This window comes from Psammomys obesus, unplaced genomic scaffold (assembly GCF_907164565.1).
Source record: "Psammomys obesus unplaced genomic scaffold, mPsaObe1.curated_primary_1811, whole genome shotgun sequence".
NCBI classification, from domain to species: Eukaryota; Metazoa; Chordata; class Mammalia; order Rodentia; family Muridae; genus Psammomys; species Psammomys obesus.
Genome location: NW_026596466.1, coordinates 16,174 through 43,179, shown reverse-complemented (window position 1 = coordinate 43,179; position 27,006 = coordinate 16,174). Strand labels below are relative to the sequence as shown.

At 39.6% G+C, this 27,006-nt stretch overlaps 2 protein-coding genes across 2 annotated transcripts in view; one reads left to right on the top strand and one right to left on the bottom strand.

The window, feature by feature from the left end:
• The window catches only part of LOC129670185 (zinc finger protein 431-like), a 35,847-nt gene extending 10,625 nt beyond the window's left edge, over positions 1-25,222 (top strand). Inside the window, 2 exon segments of the mRNA XM_055598655.1 lie at positions 1-116; positions 24,423-25,222. The exon segment at positions 1-116 is cut by the window's left edge and continues 1,401 nt beyond it. Of these exon segments, the coding sequence (XP_055454630.1) occupies positions 1-116; positions 24,423-25,222 (916 nt within the window).
• Positions 17,517-17,985, bottom strand: LOC129670184 (40S ribosomal protein S15-like). Its single transcript, XM_055598653.1, has one exon. It carries the CDS (start codon positions 17,983-17,985, stop codon positions 17,551-17,553), a length of 435 nt encoding a protein of 144 aa, XP_055454628.1. The 3' UTR covers positions 17,517-17,550.
• Positions 25,223-27,006: the final 1,784 nt, after the last annotated feature.

The following is a 27,006-nucleotide window of genomic DNA, read 5'->3' as shown; positions in this document are numbered from 1 at the left end:
AGCCTTTGCACAAAAGAGTTCTCTCCATCAACATAAACGAATACATACTAGAGAGAAGCCCTTTGAATGTACCTAATGTGGTAAAGCCTTTGCATGTCACATTCATCTTTACACTCATGAAAGAGTTCATCCTGAAGAGAAACTGTAGAAATGTTTTTAATATGGTGAATGAAGCCTTTTCTCATCATCATGAAGGAATTCATACTGGAAAGAAACCTTATGAATGTATTTAGGTTAGTAATGCCTTTTCACATTTCTGCAATCTTCATCATCTGAAAGTATTTACAGTGGAGAGAAATTTGATGAATGTAAACCATGGGGTAAAGCCTTTGTGTGATGGCTTCTGCTGAGATCCAACACAACTGAAACACCAGGTCAAAGCAAATGAACAAGAATTCATTATAATCAAGGTGCTACTGATTGTTCAGAGCCACAGAACATACTCATAGACAACTGTGCCAAGTCACAGCTACCAATTAGGGTCTAGGGAGAGGGGCTTTCTTTATGTAGTTGATCTATGTCAACTGATACAGAATGTAGGTTTTAGAGCCTAACCACCCATAACCATTTGTTCTTTTGTGTTTAGCAACAGGCATTATGCTTTAGGGAACAAAAGAGGAATAATGGAAGCTGATCAGTTAGTGGAAAGCCTCCATCACCCCTAAGGCCTAGGAAAGTGAACTCAGTTTCTCCCTATGAATAAATGGAGGAAGTAACAAAAAGGTAGTATTTATGGCACATTTCTATTGCTTTCTCCTAACAGTTGCATACCACATTTATCTTCGAACATATAAAAGAACATATCCTGTAGGGAAACCCTATGAATAAGCAATGTGTTAAACCTTTTCATGTAGCAGCAGACTTAAAAATCATGAGAAAAGTCATCCTACAGAGAAACCCATAAATGTAGCCAGTTTAGAAATGATGCTTAATGGTATCTTTATAAAAAAGTAAAACCTTTGGTGTGTAATCAATCTGTTAAAGGCTTTGCATATCATAGTAGTCTTTGAGCATTTTAAAGAACTCATACTGAAGGAGACCTTTGTCTATAAATGATTTTCTAAAATCTTTAGCCATACTCAGTTACACAAGATTATTCTGGAGGATGAAAGTGACAAGTGTCAATAATCTATTCAAACAATATGATGTCTGTCTTTACTTTGTTTGCACTTGCAAACTCATATTGACAAAAGCTTAGAGAATTTAAACTAGGTGACCATTTTAGATTTCAGAATTCTCTTCCATTATATCAAATAAATCATCCAGGTGTAAAACTTTATGGGTGTGTATTAGTGCCTTTGATGTTGTTGTGATAAAACACAATGTCTAAGGCAATTCATCAAAGAGTTTAGTTTGGCTTATGGTTTTAGAAGGATGTGGGATCGCCATGAAAGTGGCAAGGCAGCAAGTGTCATGCATGGCAGCTAAAGCCAGGAGCTTAGAGTTCGCATCCTCAACCAGCAGCACTTAGCAGAAAGTGTGAAGTAAAAGAGGTGTATGGAAGTAAGCTCTCAAGCCCACACATGTGGAATGTTTCCTCTAGCAGGGCACAATTTCCAAAATCATCCCAAATGATAACTCCACCTGAGAAGCATTAATTTTTATGACTGCAAACCTACATGCATGAACCAGTTGCTGTTGCAAGAACCAGTTCTGTTGCATGAACCAAGGCTGTTGTGTATGCATATGCACAGTTCAAAATGAGGAAAATCTCTGTCAGTTACAGGAATAAATGCTTATACAAGAAAAACAGTGAGGAATAAACTTTTGTTTCACAAATTGTTTTAATTTTGATTATGTGCTGTCAGTGTGTCTTTGTGAATGTGAGCATGTCAGGCTGGTTCTGAAGAAAACTGGACCCAAGCATGTTCTTGTAGCAGGAATTACAGAAAGTTGCCAAACACCTGACCCTCGTACTAGGAATGAACTTGTCTTAGTTGCACAGCGATCATTCTTCCCTGTAAATAGTTTGAAGCCTGGATGTATCATCTTGATGTCAGGAAGCAGGAAGAACTCAAGGAAGAGAAAAACCCTACTCATGTAAGTGATTTGATAAAGACTGCAGTTATCATAGTTATCTTCAGTTTCAAGAAAAAAAGTCTTCTTATGTCTGTTTTTCATCACAGCCTTGAAGGAAGTAAATTATTCACCATGTTCACTTGAGTGTAATGGAGGAGGTCATTAGTTGTGGTTGTTGATTGTATTTTGAAACATTTGGAGTAGGTATTGAACTTTGCTGTATGTGTGAACAATTTAGTGAAGTTGTTTAGGCTTTTCTTGTATTTCTTCTATGGCTGCTTTTCATCATCTATTGCGATTTTACTTGGTGATAGGTATTTTTCTGCTGCAGTGTATAGAGTGGGATGCCCATTACCTAAGTGGTCTGTTGTTTATGTAAATGTCAGGCTCTGTGTGATCAGAGTTTACAAGTATGGGTGCCTGGGAATGGGTGGGAGGTGTTCGTTCCTGGTTTTGTTTTTCATATTTTCACAAATACCCTTCCGATTTTGCTGTTCATTGCCCAGCCTGAGTTGAATGTCAGTTATTAATCAAGGCTACATTTTAACTCCTGATTCTCAAGTGTCAGCCTCCTGAGTACAAGCCCAAGGGTAGAAGATTTACCCCCCCCAGTATCAACACATTTTCAAAATGAAAATGTTGAAATGCTAAATATAAGAGAATATAGGAAATGTTAAATACCTTGTATGTGTATCCAAGGCAGAATTTTCTTTGATCTGGCAAAATATAACAAAGTAGGATAATCAGCGATCAACTGTATATCTCACAACATAGCTTGATTAGTATGTATACGTATATATTATTTGCTGTTCCATGTTTCTTCATGAGTCTGTAAGTTACCATTTGTCACTTCATCTTGAAGTACTAACTTCTAAAGGAGTAATTTAGAAATGATAGGTAATATAAAAGCAATGAGATTTATCTAAAATATTTGAGAGAGAGAGACAGAGAGAGAATTTAATGTGGTTCTATGCTTTTAGGCCATGACACATATGTGAAGACTGGGAGACAACTGTGTGGCATGTACCTTGGCTATCTATATGATTCTGAAGATCAAGTTACCAAGTTTGCACACCACAGCCCTTGCCCACTTAGTCATCTCAGTGAGGATCAAATAAAAATAGTTGAAACATTACACCAGTACAATATTGTCTTCTTTTCAGGTTGTAAACATATTGTCATCTAAGGATGGAGGATTACAGGATGATTTGTGTAATAAAACCTATTTGCAAATAAAAAGGATATACTGCTATTTTTTTTTTTTTACTGTTAGTTTCTTCTTAGGAGTAAATCCTTGTTCACTAACACTTTCTCAGAATGACAAATAAATGCCAGTGAAATGTCTTAGGAGGTAAGACAATTACTGAGTAATGTTTGCTGTTAAGTCTGATGACCTGAGTTCATCTCTGGGAGACCCATATATCTCCTCCAAATTTTTCTTATTTTTACACTTGGGCTGTGGTATATAAACTCTCACACACAAGCACATACATACTGTTTAAGCCCATATAAAGGCCAGTGAGGTTTCTTGAACCAAATGACTCCTTGGGACTCATGTGTAGAACACACATAGAAGATGTAGGTACTAAACAGCAATAAGCTATCCTGTCACTGCGCCATGCACACCATGGAACAGGTGTGTACACACAAACACAGGTCAAACAATTTTAAATGGCTGAAAGGAAGAAAGCAGAGAAATGACCTAATTATTGAGAATATATCAAGAGATTTGCCAGTTAAATTATTATCATAGATTCCAGAAGTATTACTCTTCATCCAAACAAGGATGATTTCTTTTTAAAAATTACTTTATTTTTCAGTCCATGATTGAAAAATAAGTCATTTAAAAAAACATCTCAGCTAGGCTTGGAGAGAGAGAAAAACACTGAAACAATTAAGGCATGGCTTCAGAGGGAACTTGGGATAACTCAGTGTAGGTGATGCTCCATCTTAAAAGCATGAAGAGGAACAGTTTGAATCAAAGATTGTGAGCATATTCTCAGACATATATGTCCTGACAGTCACCCTAACACTGCAATTACTAAGTCTGTAGTTTTGTTCCAGCACTATGAGCATGAGGGTTCAGACAACCTAGCAGGTAAAGCCAAGCCAGAGACATGAGACTGTCATTCCTGGAACCACAGCTGGTCTGTTTGTCAGTGACTGACCACTAACACAATCTTCAAACCTGATGCATTTTCCTGAATTCCAAGCCTGTGCAAGAAAGTCTTGTAAACCGTGGCCACATCAGGGAATCCCAGGAGAGACAGTACAAGTGAACATTGGGTCCAGCCATGGGTGATGGATGTTCTTTAGGAATGTGAATTTCATAATGTGGAGTGGATTCCCAAGAGGCCAGTAGAGTATAAAGTGGACTTTTCATATCTTTTCCACTGGATGGAGCCTGTCAGCTTATGATTAGGCTGACAACCTCAGCAAACTCCCAGTCCTCACTGCCTGCCTGATGAACATACCAGGACAGGTGCAGTAAACACCAGCTATTCATACTAGGACCTATACACATTACCTAGTAATATTCACCTGGCAGAGGAGAATACTGAGTCCCAGAGAGGTCTGGTAGCTTGCTCTTTTGGACAGAGCATGATCAGTTGGGACACTGTTTAAATTCCAAACCAACTCTTTGACCCCGATGTGATGACCATTGTGGTAACACAGTCAGACCTTTGTAGTCTCAGTAGTTAACTTCAGAACTCTCTGTCCCCTTCCTTTCTCTACTGAGCTCTCCTGGTTCTGATGGACATGTTCTGTGGTCAGTGCTCATTTTCAACATCTATCCATCCTCTCTCATCTAGGCTCCTGGAGGCTGTTTATAGCACAGCAGCAGGGAAGCCAAGCCAAAGCAATGCTTGCAGGCAGAATTTCTTGAAGTGACTCCACTGAGTTCTTTCTCAGGAAGGTCACATAAGGTGAAAATAGACATTGTCCCTGCATCATTAGGTATTGAACTGAAAGCAAAATGAGCTACTTTTACCTGAAAAAACCAGGATCTCTGGTTGGTGAATGAATCTTTCTGCCAGCTTCATCACTAATCTAAAATATGCCTTCACCTTTAGGTACCATCCTGAAACACCTACCTCAAAAAAGTGAGGATGTGCACACTCAGCATTAGTGACACCGAGGGAGGAGAGAGCCTTTCACCACAGCTTCTCTAGAAGCATAGTATGTCACTACCTGAGCTCTAAAGGTGCTCAGAGGCTCCACAGAGCATAAGGAGGGCATTCTCTGGAGGACAATGAAATGCTTTCTTTTCTACCACTCAACTACAGACACCACCCTAAATTGCCAACAATATCCCTCATTGAGAGCTACCCAGTGGATAGACACTGCTGAATTCTTGCTCAACATAGAAACTGCTTGTACTTTGACAGTACAGAAAGGTCACCCATGCCTCTCTGACTTCACAGACATCCCAGGAACCCTGCCTGAACACACAATGGACATAGTCCTAAACCCAGAAGAAATGGCAGATTTCTCAAGGTCCTGCACTCTGGTTGCAGCACTGCTCACAAAGCCTCAGAGATACAGAATGTGCTACAGGAACGTAATGGAGACTGAATACTGAGTCTAATCACAAAGCCCAGCAAAAGACCCACCTGATAAAAGGAACTAGTAAGTATTGGTCACTAATATCTATCAACATCAATGAACTCAACTTTCCAAGAAAAAACACACACTGACAGAATGGTTGTGGAAACATGATCCAACATTATGGTGCCTTCAAGAAACACCTCGGTAACAAAGATAGAGTAACAAAGATACCTCAGAGTTAAGGGCTGGAAAAAGTTTTTCCAAGTAAAAAGGACACAATAAGCAAGCTGGAGTAGGCATCCCAATATCTAATAAAACAGATTCTCCACCTAAATGAATCAAAATAGATGGGGAAGGACACTCATTCTCATCAAAGGAAAAATCCAAAAGAGGACATCACAATCCTGAGCATCTAAGCCCCAAATACAAAGGCACCTGCATTCATAAATATATCATTATTAAAGCTTAAATCACACCTTGATCCCAACACATTAATAGTGAGAGACTACGACATCCCACTCTCACCAATGGACAGGTTATATATATATATGTATGTGTGTGTGTGTATATATAAAACAATATACACCAATCCTATAGCCAACATGAAACTAAATGGAGAGAAACTTAAATCAATCCCACTGAAATCAGGGAAAAGCCAAAGCTGTCCACTCTCCATATCTCTTCAACATAGTACTTGAAGTCCTAGCTAGAGCAATAAGACAACTAAAGGAGATCAAGGGGATACAAACTGGAAAGGAAGAAGTCAAAGTATCACTATTTGCAGATGATATGATAATATACATGAATGACCCCCCAAATTCAACCAGAGAACTCCTTCAACTGATAAACACCTTCAGCAATGTGGCTGGGTACAAAATTAACTAAAAAAAAAAAATCAGTAGCCCTCCTGTGTATGAAAGACAAAAGAGCTGAGAAAGAAATTAGGAAAACTACATCCTTCACTACAACCACTATTAATATAAAGTACCATAGTGTGACTCTAACCAAGCAAATGAAAGACTTGTTTGAAAAAAAATCCTCATGTGTCTGAAAAAAGAAATTGAAGAAGATATCAGAAGATGGGAAGATCTCCCAGCTCATGGATCAGTGGGATTAACATAGTGAAAATGGCCATTCTGCCAAAAGCAATGTGCAGATTCAGTGAAAGTCCCATCAAAATACCAACACAATTCTTTACAGAACTTGAAAGAACAATTCTCATTTTCATAAGGAAAACCAAAACACCCAAAATTGCTAAAACAAACCTGTACAACAAGAGATCATCTGGAGGTATCTCCATCTCTGAGCTCAAATTGTACTACAAAACCATAGTAATAACAAAAAAACCTGCATGCTACAGGCATAGAAACAGAATTGAATTAATGGAATTGAAGACCCAGACATAAACCCACACACCTATGTATACTTGAATTTTGACAAAGAAGCCAAACCCATACAATGGAAAAATACAGCATCTTCAACAAATGGTGCTGGTCTAACTGGATGTCTCCATGCAGAAAAATTCAAATAGATCCATATTCATCACTCTGCACAAAACTAAAGTCCAGGGGTTGGAGAGATGGCTCAGAGGTTAAGAGCACTGGCTGTATGGCCAAAGGTCCTGAGTTCAATTCTGACCAACCACATGGTGGCTCACAACCATCTATAATGAGATCTGATCTGGTGCCCTCTTCTGGTCTGCAAACACATATGCAGACAGAATACTTTATAAATAAATAAAATATTAAAAAAAATTTCAAAACAAAAACAAAAACAAAAAACCCAAAGTCCAAGGGGATCAAAGACCTCAACATAAAACCAGAAACACTAAATCTGTTAGAAGAAAAAGTGGGAAAGAACCTTGAACTCATTGGTACAGGATACAAATTAATGAACAGCACAGCAACAGCTCAGGCTCTAAGATCTACAATTAATGAATGGGACTTCTTGAAACTGAAAAGCTTTTGAAAAGCAAATGATGCTATCGGTAGAAAGAAATGGTGGTCTATAGATTGCGAAAAGATCTTCATTTGTATCTGAGGAAGGGCTAATATTCCCAGCTTCTTCCCAACCTCTGGCGCCTTTCCCCTCCTCCTGTACTTCCTCCTCTTCCTCTTTGGCTTCTTCAAAACCCTCACCCCCATCCCCAGCAACAGGCTATCCTAGTTGTTCTACTTTGGCACCGACTTTCACCCCACCTATAGCTATTAGCTCCCCTGCTTCCCATTGTCACTCTATAGCAAAGCCTCCTTCTACTTAGCCTAAACCAACCTCAATTCTTCCTTTGTGGGGGGTGGCCGTGTAGATGGCTTGGTTAGGGTGCATGTTCCCTTCTCATTAACTGCACTTTCTCAAGTAGAAAAGAGACTAGGATCCTATACCTCTAATCCTTCCACTTTCATTAAAGAATTTCAATACCTCACTCAACCTTATAGTCTCACCTTCCACGGTAGACATATGATTCTTACCAATAACCTATTACCTGAGGAGTGCAGGTGAGTTTGGGAAGAGGCTAGAACGCATGCAGATGAGGTTCACCAAACAAATGCAGCACACCTGGTGGCAGCTGAGGTGGTGCCTGACCAGGATCCACAATGGAGTTATGATACTCCGGAAGGCATTTTAACCAGAGATCAGTTCACAAGCTGCCTCCTGGCTGGTCTCTGCAAGGCTGCCCTTAAGCCAGTTAATTATGAAAATCTCCAGGAGGTTGTTCAGGGCTGGAAGGAAAACCCGTCTCAATTCCTAGAGTGCCTTACAAAGGCCTTCTTACAACATACTAATCTAGACATGGAAAGTACAGAGGGTAGGCAACTTCTAATGACCTATTTTTTTCTCCCATAGTTACCCCAATATCAGGGCTAAGCTTAAAAGCTTGGAGAATGACCTCTGACTCACAGGCAGAAGTCTTTGTGCTGACCTTTAAAGTGTATATGGGAGAGATGAAAAAGCCCGCTAGCAAAAATACCAAATGTTGGCCAAGGCCATGGGAGAAGCCTTAGCCACCACCCAGAATCTCTTGCATCATAAGGCATGAGGTCCACAGGGTCCTTGTTTCAAATATGGTCAACAAGGTCACAGGGCCTGGTTTTGTCCTAACCCCTGTAAGCCACAGGGGCCATGTCCAAAATGCCACCAAGGACAGTTGACTCACCCTGTTTAATTAACTTCCTCTCTACATTCCTCCAACAACAAATGCAAAATTTCTCTAACCAAACCATTAATCAGTTTCTCTTACTGGGTTTTCAACCTCTGCCCACAGAACCAGATGATAGTGACCTTCCAATCGACCCTGATGGTGGGGACCAGCTATACACTGAGAATGACAATGTCACTAATCAGTAGGAAGTAGCTTGAACAGCAAAGGTCATCTCTATGCCCTCCATACCATTACCCCTTCCTAGCTCCTCACTTTTTAATAAAACAAAAAGAGAGGGACGTTGGAATCCATAAGCAGGCATCTCTACAGCCAGCCCCAAGGGAAACGAAGAGCTGGTTATCAGGCATCTGTGAGGCCACCTATGCACCACCTGGGGACCACCTGAAACCACCTGCACATGCTCTGGGTCGCCTTATAAGAGAACCTGAAACCCCTCTTCTCTCTCTCTTTCACCTGCCCTGCCTGGAAACGGCCTCTGTGACCCCTTCCTCTTCTCTTAATAAACCTCCCATGTGGAACCAGTCCTTTGGTGTCATCTGTGAACCTGCTGTGTAACCCTGTTGCACAATCCTGGCAATGTCATATTTACTAGGTGAGAATTAGCTACAGTTTACATGAAGCCACAAAACAAATTCTTGTTTCCAAAATTTATTCTTTAACTGTTAATATTCTGGGCATCCTTCTACTTTGTGAGACAGACTGATAACTTCACAGCAAGGTGAGAAATGGACGATGCAAGTTATCCACGTTGATTCCAAGAGGAAGAAGAAGTTTTTCCTGGGTGCTTCCAGGGGGAAGCTTAGGGCAGCTCCAAACTAGGGACAAGGTGAACAGCAAAGAGGAGGAGCAGGAGGTTCTGCTGCGGGAACTGTTGTGGTGGGTCCTTTTCGGGGGGTGGGGCTGTGGGGAGAGGGAGATGGCTAAGAGACTGGAGGACTGCTGCTGGGTGCTGCGGTGGGAGCTCAGGCAAACTTCATGCCGTGGTTAGCTCAGGGCCCGGAGCAGGAAGGAGCAGGCGGCTGAGCAGCGGGAGCTGCAGTGCTGGGTGCTTCCCGGGCTGGGCGGGAAGGCAGGCGAGTGGGCTACTGTAGGACAAGGCACAAGTGCTATTGAAAGGCAAATCTCTGCAGATATGGAAAAACTCTGGCCCTAGACTGGAATTTAGAGCCAGGAAACACTAAGCTGTGTCCCTCCAGTACAATCCAACTCTAAGGGAGGGTGCTCATGTCACTCAAAACTCACTGGCCAATCAGGGCCTTTAGTCTGACCTGCTAATTAAAACAGGAGGGTTTTCCGGGTGGCCAGCTGCAGCTTCCGCTGTGTAGCTGAGCAGGCTTGAATCTATCCCTGTGATGTACTCTGAGTGCTGCTGCTGGGTGCTTTGAGTGGACTCAGACAAGCTCCGAAGTCGGGACATGGTGAGTGCAGCGTCATTGCCCACAGCGGGGAAGAGCGGGCGGCTGCACAGCGGGAGCTGGTGTAGTGGCTCCTCTCTGGGGCTGGAAGGTGAGCGGCGGCCAGAGGCGGCCACATGTGAGGTCCCCTGTGGTTCTAGTCACTGTCTGGACCCCGTGGTGGCCTCTGAACAACTTCGCTATGGGGGCTGCATCTGGGCAAGGCGTTTGGAGCAAGGCCTGTGTGTAGAAACATCCTAGGCAGGATGCCAAACTCCGGGAACCTTAATTTCTCTTGTGTCCTTTACAAGTTCGGCCCTTACCAAGTACCATTTAGGGGTCAGATCTATTTGGAGTTCATTTTGTGCAGGCTGTGAAAGGCATCTTAAGTGTAGAGTAGGACTCTGAGAGACCAAAAGATTAAAAATCAGTAGCTATTATTAATATTTAAGGCTGAACTAGGTGGGTGGAGAGTTCCAGTAATACCCTGAGGGGAAGAACCTGCTGTACTGCATTCTTTCCCCACTCAGTAGAGATATAGTTGCTAGGAAACTGGCCCATCCCCCTAGGGAGGTCACCAGGTCATTAATGGTCTGGGGACCTTCCTATAGCCAATCAATTCAAAATGTAGCATTTTGACCAATAGATGCTTGCCAGGCAGGAATTGCCCCTGCCTTGGACATGCTGGGAGGGACCAGAATCTTTAAATCACCCTACTAACCTGAGCATGAGGCTGTCGACTCTCACCGTTTTGGCGGTGGTGGGTGTGAGTCCATGTTGCAGCTTTTAATGCTTTATAATAAAAAGAACCTCATGTATTTACAGCGGAGTCTATTTATTCCTGGTCTTTTGGGGTTCGCGAACTGGGCAGAACAACTCCACTGTTAACTGTGATGTAGAAGATTAGAATTGATGATGGAAAGGATTTGCCAATGCTTAGAACATAGTAAGAGAAAACAAAGTAGAATTTAGCTGAGGGAGGACGTCTCTGAAATATCCTCACAGAGAACTCCTATGCTAACCAGGCCTCTTAGGGATTAGGATGCTTGTTCACCAGAAGTGTCCAGAAATTTGGCTCTAAAATATGACAAAGGAGACACCTCTTATGTATAACCAGCTGCTAGGTCCATCCTCACATCAACAAACAAACAAACCAAACAAACAAACAACAACAAACCCAGCTTCTGACAAGCTGCTCAGGGGGGCATTACAGGGTCACAAGCAACACTAAGGCCTGGTGTGACATAAAGGTCCACTTTTCTTCCTGAGAAAAGCAGAGCTTTGCCACACAGGCAAGACTTCCCAGGTGACAACTCTTTGAAAAGGAAAAACACTGTTGTGTTGAGTGGCTGGCCTGATGGAGGAAGGCTTTCTATGAGGCCCTCATGCATGGAGAATGACATAGGTCCTTCTCAAACCCAGGAACACTCTTGGCAAAGCTAGCAGTGGCCTGGGGCCTCGGCCTTGGGAGCTGCCCCTAAGGCCCCTATGTATTGGGAAAGAAATAGAGCTCTTTTTCTGAAGTAAGGGATGCTGTTTGGGAGAGCTGGTAATGGTCTGCTTTGTAGACCAGGCTGGCCAAAAAGTCACACTGATCCACCTGCCTCAGCCTTCCTGAGAGTGCTGGGATTACATGTGTGCTCCACTGTGTCCAGTTTACGTTTATCTTTTTAAAAATGTCATTGTTGATACTACTTATCAGATGTTTCCTTTATGCATCACTGCTCTAATTTCTTATTTGTCTCTTTTCCCATGTTTTCCCAGTCATTAAGAATTTTATTCTTTTTTCTCAGGGGCTTTCATATTTGTTTGTGTTTAGAACAATGTCTCCTGTAGCTCAGACTTTCTTCATGCTGTGTGGTTAAGAGTTGCTTTGTACATCTAATCCTGCCTATGCTTCCTAGTGCCTAGAAGACAGCTGTGTAACTCCTTTCACTCTGGGCCTTTACAAGTTAGTGAGAAAGAAAAGACAACAGTGAATGAGCGTCCTCCAACCTTTCTGTTTATGGGGGAAGGGGGTTTACAAATATGAGAGACCTGTATAAGAACTGAGTTCACTGACCAGCTTTGAAACTGCTGTAGTCACAACACAGAAAAAGAGGGTGAGGAAGGAAGGTGAGAGCTTTCTTCCTTTGATGGCATTTGATACAAGCAATGAGGAGTCAGGTGGTCAATTTTAGATGATGGGTAAAAGTTCAGACTGTCCATTTTGGGGGGATGGGGGAATGGGTCGGTGGGTCATAGACCAAGGCAATCAAGAATCTGGATGAGGAACCGAACTTATTTCCAGAACCCAAATTTCTGTCATTACACTAGTTTATCCAACACAGAATATATGGACAAACTAAAAATTCACAATAAGAGAGAAAAGTAATAGTTGGTTTGCTCTAGGACGTATGTTTATTTCCTGAAGCAAATTGAAGCATAAGGCCTGCTTCAACTCTAAAAGAAAAAAATGTTTGAGATTATAATTAAATAATTTCAACCTTCTTGTTTTCCCCTACTATTAAGGCTCAGATCCTGGGGAAAACGGCCAGTGTGCCTGTTAAACAAATCAAAGCATACCTGCCTGTCGGGTTCTCTCAGCATCCCTCAGTCCCCACCTGTTGCAGGGTAATGGTTGGCATACACTGTCCTCTAGTCCAGGTATTGGACTACCCTCCTTCCAGCTGCCCTTCCTTATGTAACCCAACCATTTTGGTTACCTGGTCTTTTTCATCTATCATTTACCCTCCTGGTCTCTTGGTCTGGCTCTCCCCTCCTCCCTGTCTTCACACAGCTCGGGATCATGTCCATTATGGACTCTCCAGATGTCCCTGTGTCAGGCTATGCTTTCTCTTTCATCTGTAATAAAACTTTCTTTCTTTCTTAACAAAGTTTCTTCCTTTCTCTTTCCTTTCTTCCTTCTTTTCTTTCTTCTGCCTCTCTTTTTCTTCCTTTCTTCTTCCTTCCTTTCTTTCACTCTTTTCTTCCTTTCCTTGCCTTCTTTCTTTCCTTTTTTCTTTCTTTCCTTTGTTCCTTCTTACCTCCCTTTCCTCTTTCTTCCTTTCCTTCTTTCTTCCTTTCTTTTGTTTCTTTTCCATTCACCTCCACAACAATTCTCTCGAGAATGGGGCCTCTCTGTTTGGAAAAGAGGTCAGTAGTAGCTTCAGTGTCAGAAATGTAGCATTTTAGCTTTCACTTTGAGTTAATTTTGTTGGAGTCATGAAGTTTGTGTTTATTTAATTTCTAAATACAAACATTTTTCGTGGTGGAGTTTTTTTTTAATGTAATTTGATTAAAACTTGAATGTATACTTAGGCTTATGTCTTTGGCTTTTTCTGCCCATCCTCTCATTCTTTCTCAAATACTGTACACACTTGATTGTTGTAAATTTGTGGTCAAGACAGAAGTTACATTGTGCCAACGTGTACTCTTTTTTCATACATCTATTGAGAATTTTGAGTTTTCTCATGTGGTATATAGCTTTGGAATTGGCTGTCATGTTATGAATTATTAGGAATTGTCTTTTGATTATAATGAATTTATATTAATTAGGGTTTATTCGCTTTGTATCCCAGCTGTAGTCCCCTTCCTCATCCCCTCCCAACCCCACCTGCCCTCTCTCATCTCCCATACCCATCTCCAAGTGCAGTGACAGGGGAGGTCCTCCTCCCCTTCCATTTGACCCTAGCCTATCAGGTATTATCAGGAATGGCTACATTGTCTTTCTCTGTGGCCTGGTAAGGCTGCTCCCCCTCAGGGAGAAGAGATCAAAGAGCCAGCTCCTGAGTTTATGTCAGAGACCCTGTCCCCCTTACTAAGGATCTTACTTGGATTTTGAGCTGCCCTGGGCAACATCTGAGTAGGGGTTCTAGGTTATATCCATGAATGGTCCTTGGTTGCAGTATTAGTCTCAGAAAAGACCCCTGTGCCCAGATTTTTTTGGTTCTGGTGCTCTCATTGTGGAGCTCCTGTCCCCTCCAGGTCTTTCTATCTCCCACTTCTTTCCTAGGATTCCTTGCACTGTGCCCAAAGTTTGGCTATGAGCCTCAGTATCTCCTGTGATAACCTGCTGGGTAGAGTCTTTCAGAGGCCCTCTGTGGTAGGCTTCTGTCCTGTTTCCTGTTTTCTCCCTCTTGTGATGCCCTTCCAGTTTGCTGTTCTGAGTGAGGACTGATCATCTTACCCAGGATCCTATTTCTTGCTTAGCTTTGTAAGCTGTACAGATTTTAGTGTGTTTATCCTTTATTATATGTCTAATATCCAGTTATAAGTGAGTGTATACCATGTGTGTCTTTCTGGTTCTGGAATACCTCACTCAGGGTGATCTTTTCTAGTTCCCACCATTTGCCTGAAAATTTCATGATTTTCTTGTTTTTAATTGTTGAGTAATATTCCATTGTGTTAATGTACCACAGATTCTGTATCTATTCCTCAGTTGAGGGATCTGAGTTGTTTTCAGATTCTGGCTATTATGAATGAAGCTGCTATGAACATGGTTGAGCAAATGTCCTTGTTGTATAATTGAGCATGTTTTGGATATATGCTTAAGAAATCTATAGCTGGATCTTGAGGAAGCACTATTCCTAATGGTCTGAGAAAGTGCCAGATTAATTTCCAAACTGGTTGTACAAGTTTACATGCTCACCAGCAATGGAGGAGGGATCCAGTTTCTTCATGTCCTCTCTAGCATGTGTTGTGTTGATTTTAACCATTCTGATGGGTGTAAGGTGAAATCTCAGGGTCATTTTGATTTGCATTTCCCTGATCACTAAGGATGTTGAGCATTTCTTTAAGTGTTTCTCTGTCATTTGAAATTCCTCTATTGAGAATTCTCTGTTTACCTCTGTACCCCATTTTTTAATTGGATTACTTGTTTTGATGCGGTTTAACTTCTTGAGTTCTTCATCTATTCTGGATATCAGCCCTCTGTCAGATTTAGGGTTGGTGAAGATCTTTTCCCAATCTGTAGGCTGTCGTTTTGTTCTGATGACAATGTCCTTTGCTTTACAGAAGCTTTTCACTTTCATGAGATCCCATTTATTTATTGTTGCTCTTAGAGCTTGTGCTGTTGGTGTTCTGTTCAGGAAGTTGTCTCCTGTGCCAATGAGTTCAAGGCTCTTCCCCACTTTTTCTTCTCAGAGGTTTAGTGCGTCTGTTTTTATGTTGAGGTCTTTGATCCCACTTGAAGTGTAGTTTTCTGGATGGTGGTAAATATAGATCTATTTGCATTTTTCTACATGTAAACATTGAATTAAACTAGCACCATTTGTTGAAGATGCTGTGATTTTTTTTTTCCATTGTATGGTTTTGGCATCTTTGTCAAAAATCAAATATCTGTAGATCTATGGGTTTATTTTTGGGTTATCTGTCTGACTCCATTGTTCCAGCATTCTGTTTTTATGCCAAAGCCATGCAGTTTTTATTACTATTACTATTGCTATTACTAATGCTATTATCTATTTAATCTCTTTACCTGATCTTGATTTAATTTTGGTAAATGAAATCTATCAAGAAAATTGTCCATTTCATTTAGCTTTTCAAATTTTGTCATGCATTGGCTTTTGTAGTGTGATCTAATGATTGTTTGGATTTACTCAGTGTCTGTCGTTATGTCCCCCTTTTCATTTCTTATTTTGCTGATTTGGATAGTTTCTCTCTGCCTTTTATTTACTTTGGCTAAGGGTTTCATAATCTTTTTTATTTTACTCTTGGTTTCATTGATTCTTTGAATTGTTTTCTTTGTTTCTAATTCATTGATTTCAGCTTGAGTTTGATTATTTCTAATCATCCACTAGTCTTGAGTGTTTATGCTAATTTTTTTTCTAGGGCTTTTAGGTGTGCCATTAAGTTGCTTGTATGAGAAGCCTTAAACTTCTTTCTGGAGGCACTGAGTGTTATGAACTTTCTTCTTAGCACTGCTTTCATTGTGTCCCATAAGTTTGGGTAAATTATGTCTTCATTTTCATTGAATTTTAGGAAGTCTCTAATTTCTTTTTTCATTTCTTCCCTGACCAAGCTGTCGTTAAGTAGAGAGTTGTTTAGTTTCTATGTGTATGTAGGCTTTTTGTTATTTCTGTTGTTGTTGAGGTCTAGTTTCAGGCCGTGGTGGTCTGATAGGGATTATTTTTATCTTCTTGTATCTGTTGAGGCTTGCTTTGTGCCTGACTATATGGTCAGTTTTTGAGAATGTTCCATGACATGCTGAAAAGAAGGTATATACTTTTGAGTTTGGGTATAAAGTCCTATAGACATATAGTAGGTCTATTTGATTTAGGAGCAGTTATGGGTTATTAGTATTTATTATTGTTTTATCTTTTAGTTAAGCAGTTGTTAATTCTAATCTAGCTATATACCCAAATCACCACACAGAGACTAGGATTTATTTACTTAACCTAGTGCATAATGCTGGGCAATAGTTATTCCATCCTAAAACTCTAGGCCCAAATAGTTTCCTTCCATTCAGATTTAACCCATTATACTTGCTTTTAGTCATCTTAGGTCCTGTCCATCTCTCCCCAGGTTCCAAGACCTGTCTATCTGACCTCACTCCTCTCCAACTTACCCCTTTCTCCTCCCCTCTCTGAACCACCCTATCCTCTCCATTGCACAGCATTGAAGCTGGTTGTTTAATTAATAATATAGAGATCAAATAATGCCAGTTTTACATAAACTTGAGAGAAGTGATGCTTAGAATAAACATCACAATGCAATGACTGGATTGAAACCAGATAGTGGGGTAGGGAAATCAGCATTTGAATGAATAAGGATAAATTGTATACGTTCCAAAAGAACATTATGCCAACAAGGATCTCTGGAACTGTCATATTCTATTCCTAACTGAGAAACCACCAGATTGATTTTCAAAGTGGTGGTACAAGTTTACATTCCCACCAGCAATGGAGAAGGGTTCCTCTTTCTCCGCATCCTCTCCAGCATGCGTTGTCTCTTGAGTTGTTCCATTCTGATGGGTGTAAGGTAAAATCTCAGGGTCATTTTGATTTGCATTTCCCTGATCACTAAGGATGTTGAGCATTTCTTTAAGTGTTTCTCTGTCATTTGAAATTCCTCTATTGAGAATTCTCTGTTTACCTCTGTACCCCATTTTTTAATTAGATTAATTGATTTGTTGCTTTTTAGCTTCTTGAATTCTTTATATAATCTGGACATTAGGCCTCTGTCAGATATAGGGTTGGTGAAGATCCTTTCCCAATCTGTAGAATGTCATTTTGCTCTGATGACAGTGTCCTTTGCTTTACAGAAGCTTTTCAGTTTCATGAGGTCCCATTTATTGATTGTTGCTATTAGAGCCTGTGCTGTTGGTGTTCTGTTCAGGACGTTGTCTCCTGTGCCAATGAGTTCAAGGCTCTTCCCCACTTTTTCTTCTCAGAGGTTTAGTGTGTCTTTTTTTTTTTTTTACTAAACATGAGTCTTTATTGGCCCCGGCTACTTGAGGGGGATGAACCGGGAGGAGTGGGTGGTGCCGATGCCAGGTCGGCCGTGCTTCACCAGCTTGTAGGTGATGGAGAACTCACCCAGGTAGTGGCCGATCATCTCCAGCTTGATCTCCACCTGTTTGAAGGTCTTGCCATTGTACACGCCCACCATGCTGCCCACCATCTTGGGCAGGATGATCATGTCCCTCAGGTGCGTCTTCACCACCTCGGGCTTCTCCATGGGCGGAGCCTCCTTCTTGGCCTTCCTTAAGCGCTTGAGGAGGGAGTGCTGCTTCTGCTGCAGGCCCCAGCTCAGGCGCCGCCTCTGGCGGGCGCTGTACAGCTGCATCAGCTGTTCATAGGACATGTCCAGAAGCTGATCCAGGTCCACGGCACGGTAAGTGAACTTGCGGAAGATCCGCTTCTTCTTCTCCACTTCAGCCATCTCGGCCGCTGCTTGGAAAAGAAAGTGTCGGCTGCAGCTCTAGTGTGTCTGTTTTTATGTTGAGGTCTTTGATCCACTTGAAGTTTAGTTTTGTGCATGGTGGTAAATATAGATCTATTTGCATTTTTCTACATGTAGGCATTGAATTAAACTAGCACCATTTGTTGAAGATGCTATTTTTTTTTCCATTGTATGGTTTTGGCATCTTTGTCAAATATCAGGTGTCCATAAGTGTGTGGGTTTATTTCTGGGTCCTTTATTTGATTCCATTGACCCACCATTCTGTTTCTATGCTAATACCATACAGTTTTTATTACTCTTGCTATGTAGTACAGCTTGAGATCAGGGATGGAGATACTTCCAGAAGATTTTTAACGTCGAGGATTGTTTTAGTGATTCTGGTTTTTTTCTTATTTCTTATGAAGTTGAGAATTTTTCTTTCAAGGTCTGTAAAGAACTGTGTTATTAATTTGATGGTAATTGGGTTAAGTTTTGGCAAGATGGCCATTTTTTCTATGTTAATCCTGCCAAGCTGTGAGCATGGGAGATCTTTCCATCTTCTGATATCTTCTTCTATTTCTTTCTTCAGAGACTGAAAGTGTTTTTTCAAACAAGTCTTTGACTTCTTTGCTAAGAGTTACACCAAGGTACTTTATGTCCTTTGTGGCTATTGTGAAGTGTGTTGTTTCCCTAATTTCTTTCTCAGCTTTTTTTGTCATTTGTATACAGGATGGTTACTGATTTTTTTTTTTTTGAGTTGATTTTGTATCTAGCCATATGGCTATAGGTGTTTATCAGCTGTAGGAGTTCCCTGGTAGAATTTTTGGGGTCACTTATGTATAGTATCATATCATCTGCAAATAGTGATACTTGACTTTTTTCTTTCCAGTTTGTGTCACTATGATCTCCTTTAATTGTCTTATTGCTCTAGCAAGGACTTCAAGCACTATTTTAAAGAGATATGGAGAGAGTGGGCAGCCTTTCCTTGTCCCTGATTTCAGTGGGATTGCTTTAAGTTCCTCTCCATTTAGTTTGATGTTCGGTATAACCTTGCTGTATATTGCCTTTATTATGCTTAGGTATGTGCCTTGTATCCCTGATCTCTCTAGGACTTTAAACATAAATGAATGTTGGATTTTATCAAATGCTCTTTCAGCATCTAAGGAGATTATCATGAGGTCTTTTTCTTTCACTTTTTTTATTTGGTGGATTACATAGATGGATTTCCATATACTGAACTACCCCTGCATGCCTGGGATGAAGCCTCCTTGGTCCTAGTGGGTGATATCTTTGATATGTTCTAGTGTTGGGTTTGCAAGTATTTTATTGAGTATTTTCGCATCAGTGTTCACAAGAGAGATTGGCCTGAAATTCTCTTTCTTTTTTGGGTCTTTGTGAGCTTTAGGTACCAAGGTGACTGTAGCTTCATAAAATGACTTTGGTAATGGTCCTACTATTTCTACTTTGTTGACTAGTTTGAAGAGTATTTGTGTTAACTCTTCTTTGAAGGTCTGGTAGAATACTGCGTGAAACCATCTGGCCCTAGGCTTTTTTTGGGATGGGAGGCTTTTGATGACTACTTCTATTTCTTTAGGGGATATAGTATTATTTAATTGATTTACCTGGTCTTCATTCAGCTTAGGTAAGTGGAATTGATCAAGAAAATTGTCCATTTCATTTAGATTTTCAGAATTTGCGGCATATAGTCTTTTGAAGTAAGACATAAATGATTGGAATTCCTCAGTGTCTGTTATTATGTCCCCCTTATCATTTCTGATTGTATTGATTTGGATGGTGTTGCTCTGCCTTTTATTTTCTTTGCTAAGGGTTTATCTATCATGTTGATTTTCTCTAAGAACAGCTGTTGGTTTCATTCATTTCTTTGAATTGTTTTATTTGTTTCTAATTTATTTATTTCAGCTCTGAGTTTGATTATTTACAATCATCCACTCCTCTTCGTTGTTTCTCCTTTTTTTTCAAGGGCTTTCAGGTGAGCCTTTATGTTGCTTGTATGAGAGGTTTCAGATTTCTTCTTGAAAGCACTTAGTGCTATGAATTTTCCTCTTAGCCCTGCTTTCATTTTGTCATATAAGTTTGGGTATGTTGTGCCATTTTCATGGAATTCTAGGAAGTCTCTGATTTCTTTCTTTCTTTCTCCCCTGACCCAGCTGTCATTGAGTGGTGAGTTGTTCGATTTCCATGTGTGGTTAGGCATTTTGCTACTTCTGTTGTTGTGGTCCAGCTTTAGTCCGTGGTGGTCAGATAGCATACAAGGTATTCCATGAAGTGCTGAGAAGATGTTATACTCTTTTGAGTTTGGGTGAAAAGTTCTGTAGCCATCTATTAGGTCAGTTTGATTTAGGATCTGTTGTGCGTTATTGTATTTACTAAAAGTAGCCAAGCACACAAACACATTACTACCACAGTCAACATCAATACCAAAGGATCTAACAGCTACTGGTCACTTGTCTCCCTCAACATTAATGGCCTCAACACTCCAATAAAAAGACACAGATTACACAATGGATCCGTAAACAAGATCTAACAACCTGTTGCATAGAAAAAATGCACCTGAGTCACAAAGATAAACATTACCTGAGAGTAGAGGGCTGGAAGGCAGTTTTCCAAGCAAATGGACCCAAGAAGCAAGCAGGAACAGCCGTTCTAATATATAATAAAATTGATTTTCAACTAAAATTAATCAAAAGAAATGGGGAAGGTCATTTCATACTCATCAAAGGAAAATTCCACCAAGAAAACATCACAATTCTGAACATCAATGCCCCAAATACAAGAGCAACCACATTTGTAAAAAACCATTAATAAAACTGAAACCACACATAGATCCCCACACATTAATAGTAGGAGACTTTAGCACCCCACTCTCAGCAAAGGACAGGTCAACAAAAAAGAAATTAACAAAGAAACAATGACTCTGACCGAGGTCATGAATCAACTTGACCTAACAGACATCTATAGAACCTTTTTCCAAACGAAAAAGAAAGAAATATTTGTTTGCTAATATTTTCATCTCTTCTTTTGTAACTGTTTAAACATGCATTCCCTTTGAGTAAGATCATGTTAATGTTACAGTTTAAACTGTGGCACTTCAGGTTTCTGGAAGATGAATACAGAAATTCAGTGAATGTGTAATTCTTTGTAGACACTTCAATAAAGTTCTGTGAGTTCTATCTTTTTTGTTTGATTTATTTTGCAGGGAAGTCATGGCCTTAATTTGGACCTCTTGTTGTTTGGAAAGTTTTTCATAGACCAGGCTGACATCTACCTCAATGAGATGCACCAGTCTATGCGTCCTGAGTTCTGGGATTAAATGCAAGAGCAAATATACCCATCTTTCCCATCATTTTTATAGTTAGTAATTTTTCTGATGTGTGCTCACTACTGTTGATCTACTTCCTTATCTGTGTTTCTCTCTCATTATAAACACACACACATACACATTATATATGTTAATTGGCATTTCTCTTGCAAAGCTATATTCTATTCAAAGAGTGCAGAAATGACAGAGGTGAACCTCATTATTGGGTTTTCTAAAACGGCGTGGTGATACATTAGAACTTCTTTGTGAGGAAATACATAGAGAAAGCTGCAAAATTTTACGTCATTGAAGTATACACTTACAGTGTTGTCGATATCAAGGTTTTACATATATGGCATATTTTAGGATTCAGTGACCTATGATGATGTGAATGTCATCTTCACTCGGGAAGAATGGGCTTTGCTGGATCCTTCCCAGAAGAGTCTGTATGAAGATGTGATGCTGGAGACCTACAAGCACCTCACTGCTATTGGTAAGACAATGAATTAACTTTCAGTCGTTAAAATAAGGGAACAATTGTTTTTAGTTGTTGCTGTTATTGATACTCTTCTGTATTTTTTACTGAGAATGAGGAAGAATTATATGTATAAATCAAGCATGATTGTAAGGTTCCCTAAAAATAGCAACTTAAATTTTGCCAAATTTCCAATGATTTATCATGTATTTTCTTTATTGTTTTTTTCTATGTGAATTTTTTAAGTTTATTTTTTAATTTATTAAAATTTATTTACTTTTGTTCCTGCTGTAGGCCTCTCCCTTGTCCCATCCCAATTCCACCATTCTTCCCTCTTCTTCTTCCATGCCCAATCCCCAGATCACTAATATGGAGGACTTTTACCCTGTCAATGTGACCCTAGCCTATCAGGTCACATCAGGACTGGCTACATTGTCTTCCTCTATGGCCTGCTAAGGCTGTCCTCACCTCAGGGGGAGGTGATCAAAGATTCAGCCACTGAGTTCATTTCAGAGACAGCCTCTGGTCCCCTTACTAGGAAACCCAATGGACTGAGCTGTCATGGGCTACATCTGTGCATGGGTTCCAGTTTATCTCCATGAATGGTCCTTTGTTGAAGTATCAGTCTTACAAAAGAACCCTTTGCCCAGATTATTTGGTTTTTTTGCTGTCCTTGTCGAGCTCCTGTCCCATTTAGATTTTTCAATCTCCTCCTTCTTTCTAAGGTTCCTGTACTCCTCCCAAACGTTGGCTATGAGTCTCAGCATCTGCTTCAATATGGTGATGGGTAGAGGCCCTCTGTGGTAGGCTTCTGTCCTCTTTCTTGTTTTCTCCATCTTCCCATGTCTATGCCATGTCTATAGCCTTTCTGATTGTGCATTGAGCATCTTACCCAGGGTCCTTCTTCTTCCTTAGCTTCTTTATGTGTACATATTTTAGCATGATTATCCTACATTATATGTCTAATATCCACTTATGAGTGAGTATATGCCATGTGTGTCTTTTTGCTTCTGGGGTACCTCACACAACATGATCTTTTCTAGTTCCCAAGTTTTTCCTGCAAATTTCATGATTTTCTTGTTCTTAATTGTGCGTAGTGTAAATGTGCTACTATGTTTTAGGCTATAATTGGGAAGAGGAAACTATTGAAGAGCATCATCAACATTCTAGAAGACATGGAAGGTAATTTTCATGTGCAAAGTGATATGGCTATGCCTCTGAAGAAATTTTATTGTGCCCTGGATGTTTGAAAGATAAGCAACAGTGTAAAACACTGCTCTAAGTGTCAGTGATTACTAAATTCCCACATAACCATATTCTTCAATATCCGGTATCTGATTTGTGTTTGCAAGGCATTCCTCTAAGAAAGAGCACAAGGAAGCAATGCCATAATAGATATCACCATTTGAATTGCAGTTCCATTAGAATTAGGTTGTAGACCTGCCAACCTGTTTATGTCATACACTTACATATTACAAGAGGTATAGAATAGGTACTAAATATATGTGTAAACCTTCTAATAGGGAAATAGTCCAAAGTAAAGCTGTCTTAACTCATATACTTGCACGAATGTTGCTACGTTTATTTAGAAAGACAGTTTATCAGAGTCAAGAATGTTGTTGTAGAGAACCTCAATCCTAATGCCATATGTTTCTGAGGTACAAAGATTCAGACTGTGTGAATGCAATACAGAACCCTTTCATTTCTTATTCCTCTTTTCATAGGTATAACCTATGTCACAATCGATACAAGTCATGTGAGCCATGCAATATTCAAAGAAACTACACACACTCTCTCTCAGAACAATTATAAAATATGTTGTAGTTCTCTTTTTGAGTAGAATTTTTGAATGTGATACAAGTTTATATTTAATCAGTTTTCCAATCTTATTGGGAACCTTCAAAAAGTTATACTTCAGAAAATCGCTATAAGTACTAGGAATATGGAAAACCTTTTCTTTGTCCTTCTCTTTGCAAATGTGTTGTAACACAGAGTATAGGAAAATTCATGCATACAATCAGGATGGAAAGCTTGGGTTCTTTCAATTTTTGTAAAATATGTGCAAATGCTAATGTAGAAAGAAAGGATGGTATAACTATGAGCCATGTAATAAATTCTCTGATATCTTCCAAAACATGAACCAATAATTTTGGAGAACACCCTGAACATAAAGAAAGAGATAAAACATTAAGATCTGATTTCTCTGTCATATTAGACCAAATTATACAATTAATTTATACAGATAAAGGATTCATAAGTTCAATGAGTGTTGGAAAGCTCTCACATATACTAATTATTTCTGCAGGCATGAAAGAAGTCATACTGGAGAGAAACCATATGAAAGTATTCAATATGGTGAAGCCTATGCACATCACAGTACTCTCCAAATACAGAAAAGAACATGTACTGGAGAAAAACCCCATGAGTATAACCAATGTGATAAAGACTTTGCATGGCACAGTAGTCTCTGTGTTCAAAAGAGAACATGTACTGGAGAGAAACCCTGCAAATGTAATCAAAGTGATAAGGTCTCTTCACAACACAGTTATCACAGAAAACAGAAAAGAAAAACTGCTGGAGAGAAACTCTATGAATGTAACCAGTGCGATAAAGCCTTTGTGTGTAATGGTTATCTCCTAATACATAAAAGAACGCATACTGGAGAGAAACCCTATGAATGCAATCAATGTGGTAAAGCTTTTGCACGTCCCAGCAGTCTACGAATACATAAAAGAAAACATACAGGAGAGAAACCCTGTGAATGTAATCAATGTGGTAAAGCCTTTTCATGTCATAGTAATCTGCGTAGACATAAAAGAACACATACTGGAGAGAAACCCTATGAATGTAACCAGTGTGGTAAAGGGTTTGCCCAGAACTACTCTCTCCTAAAACATAAAAGAATACATACTAGAAAGAAATCTTATGATTGTAAACAGTGTGGTAAAGTCTTTTCACAGCACATTATTCTGCAAATACATAAGAAAACACATAGCAGAGAGAAATCCTATGAATGTAATCAATGTGGTAAAGGTTTTGCATGTCATAGCAGTCTCCAAATACATAAAAGAACACATACTGGAGAGAAGCCCTATGACTGTAATCATTGTGGTAAAGCTTTTGCACGTCACAGCAATCTCCGAAGACATAAAAGAATACATACTGGAGAGAAACCCTATGATTGTAACCAATGTGGTAAAGCCTTCTCCTGTCATGGTAATCTCCAAAGACATAAAAGAGTACATACTGGTGTGAAACCCTATGACTGTAACCAATGTGGGAAAGCCTTTTCACACTCCAGTACTCTCCAAAGACATAAAAGAACACATACGGGAGAGAAACCCTATGAATGCAACCAGTGTGGTAAAGCCTTTGTACAAAAGAGTTATCTCCATCAACATAAATGAATAAATACTGGAGAGAAGCCCTTTGAATGTAACTAATGTGGTAAAGTCTTTGTATGTCACAGTCATCTTTGGAGTCATGAAGAGAAAGTATAGAAATGTTTTTAATATGGTGAAGCCTTTTCTCATCATCATGAAGAAATTCATACTGGAGAGAAACCTTATGAATATATTTAGGATAGTGATGCCTTTGCACGTTTCTGCAGTCTTCATCATTTGCAAGTATTAACAGTGGAGAGAAATTTGATGAATGTAAACAATGTGGTAAAGCCTTTGTGTGTGATCGCTCCTGAGATCGAATACAGCTAACACCAGGTCAATGTAAATGACAATTCATTGTAATCAAGCTGCTAGTGGTCATTCAGGGCCACAAAACATACTTATAGACACCTGTGGCACGTTACAGCTGCCTCTTCCACCAATTAGGATTTACGGAATGGGGCTTTTTTTTTTGTAGTTGATCTACGCCAACTAGTACAGAATGTAGGTTTTGCAGCCTAACCCCCCATAACCACTTTTTCTTTTGTGAATTCCAACAGGCATGATGTTTTAGGGGACAAAACATGAATAAAGGAAGCTGGTCAGTTAGTGGAAAGCCTCCAGCACCCCTAAGGCCTAGGAGCTTCAACTCAGTTTTACCTTATGACTCAATGGAGAAAGTAACAAAAAGGTAGTAGTTAGGACATGTTTCTTTTGCTTTCTCCTAACATTTGCATACCAAATTTATCTTCGAATACATAAAAGAACACATCCTGTAGATAAATCCTTTGCATAAGCAATGTGATAATGTCTTTTCATGGAGTGGTAGTCTTAAAACTCATGAGAAAATCTTTCTTCAGAGAAACCCATAAATTTATCTAGTTTGGAAATGATACTTAATGGTATCTTTATACAAGAGTAAGACCTTTGGTGTGTAAAGAATCTGTTAAAGGGTTTGCACATCACAGTGGTCTTTGAGCATCTGAAAAACTCATATTGAAGGAGACCTATGTCTATGAAGGATTTTCTAAAATCTTTAGCCAACACATACTCAGATACACAAGATCATTGTGGAGAAAAAAAGCAACAAGTGTCAATCATCTATTCAAACATTATGATGTCCATCTTTATTTTGTTTGTGCTTGGAAACTCGTATCAAAAAAGCTTAATGAATTTAAACATGGTAACCCTTTTAGATTTCATTGTCTTTTGTGATTTTACTTGGAGATAGATATTTTTCTGCTGCAGTGTATAGAGTGTATAGAGTGGGATGCCTGTAACCTAAGTGATCCATTGTTTATGTAAATGTTAGTCACTATGTGATCAGACTTTACAAGTACGGGTGCCTGGGAATGGTGGGGATGGTTGTTCCTTGTTTTGTTTTACACATTTTCACAAAATCACTTCAGATGTTGCCCACCTGAGTTGAATGTCAGGCATTAGTCAAGACAACATTTTTAATTCTTTGTTCTCATGTGTCCGTCTCATGAGTACAAGCCCAAGGGTAGAAGATGTACACCCAGTATTGGCAGATTTTAACAATGAAAATATTGAAATGCTAAATAGAAGAGAATATAAATGTATGTGTATCCAAGGCACCATTTCCATTTATCTGGTAGAGATGTAACGAAATAGGACATTCATCAGTCAACTGTATATCTCACAACGTAGCTTGTTTGCTATGTACATGTATATATTATTTGCTGTTTCATGCTTCTTCATGTTCCCTCAGTTAACATTTGACACTTCATTTTGAAGTACTATTAAGGGAATAATTTAGTGATGATAGGTAATGTTACAGCAATGAGATTTATCCCAAATATTTTAGATAGATAGATAGATAG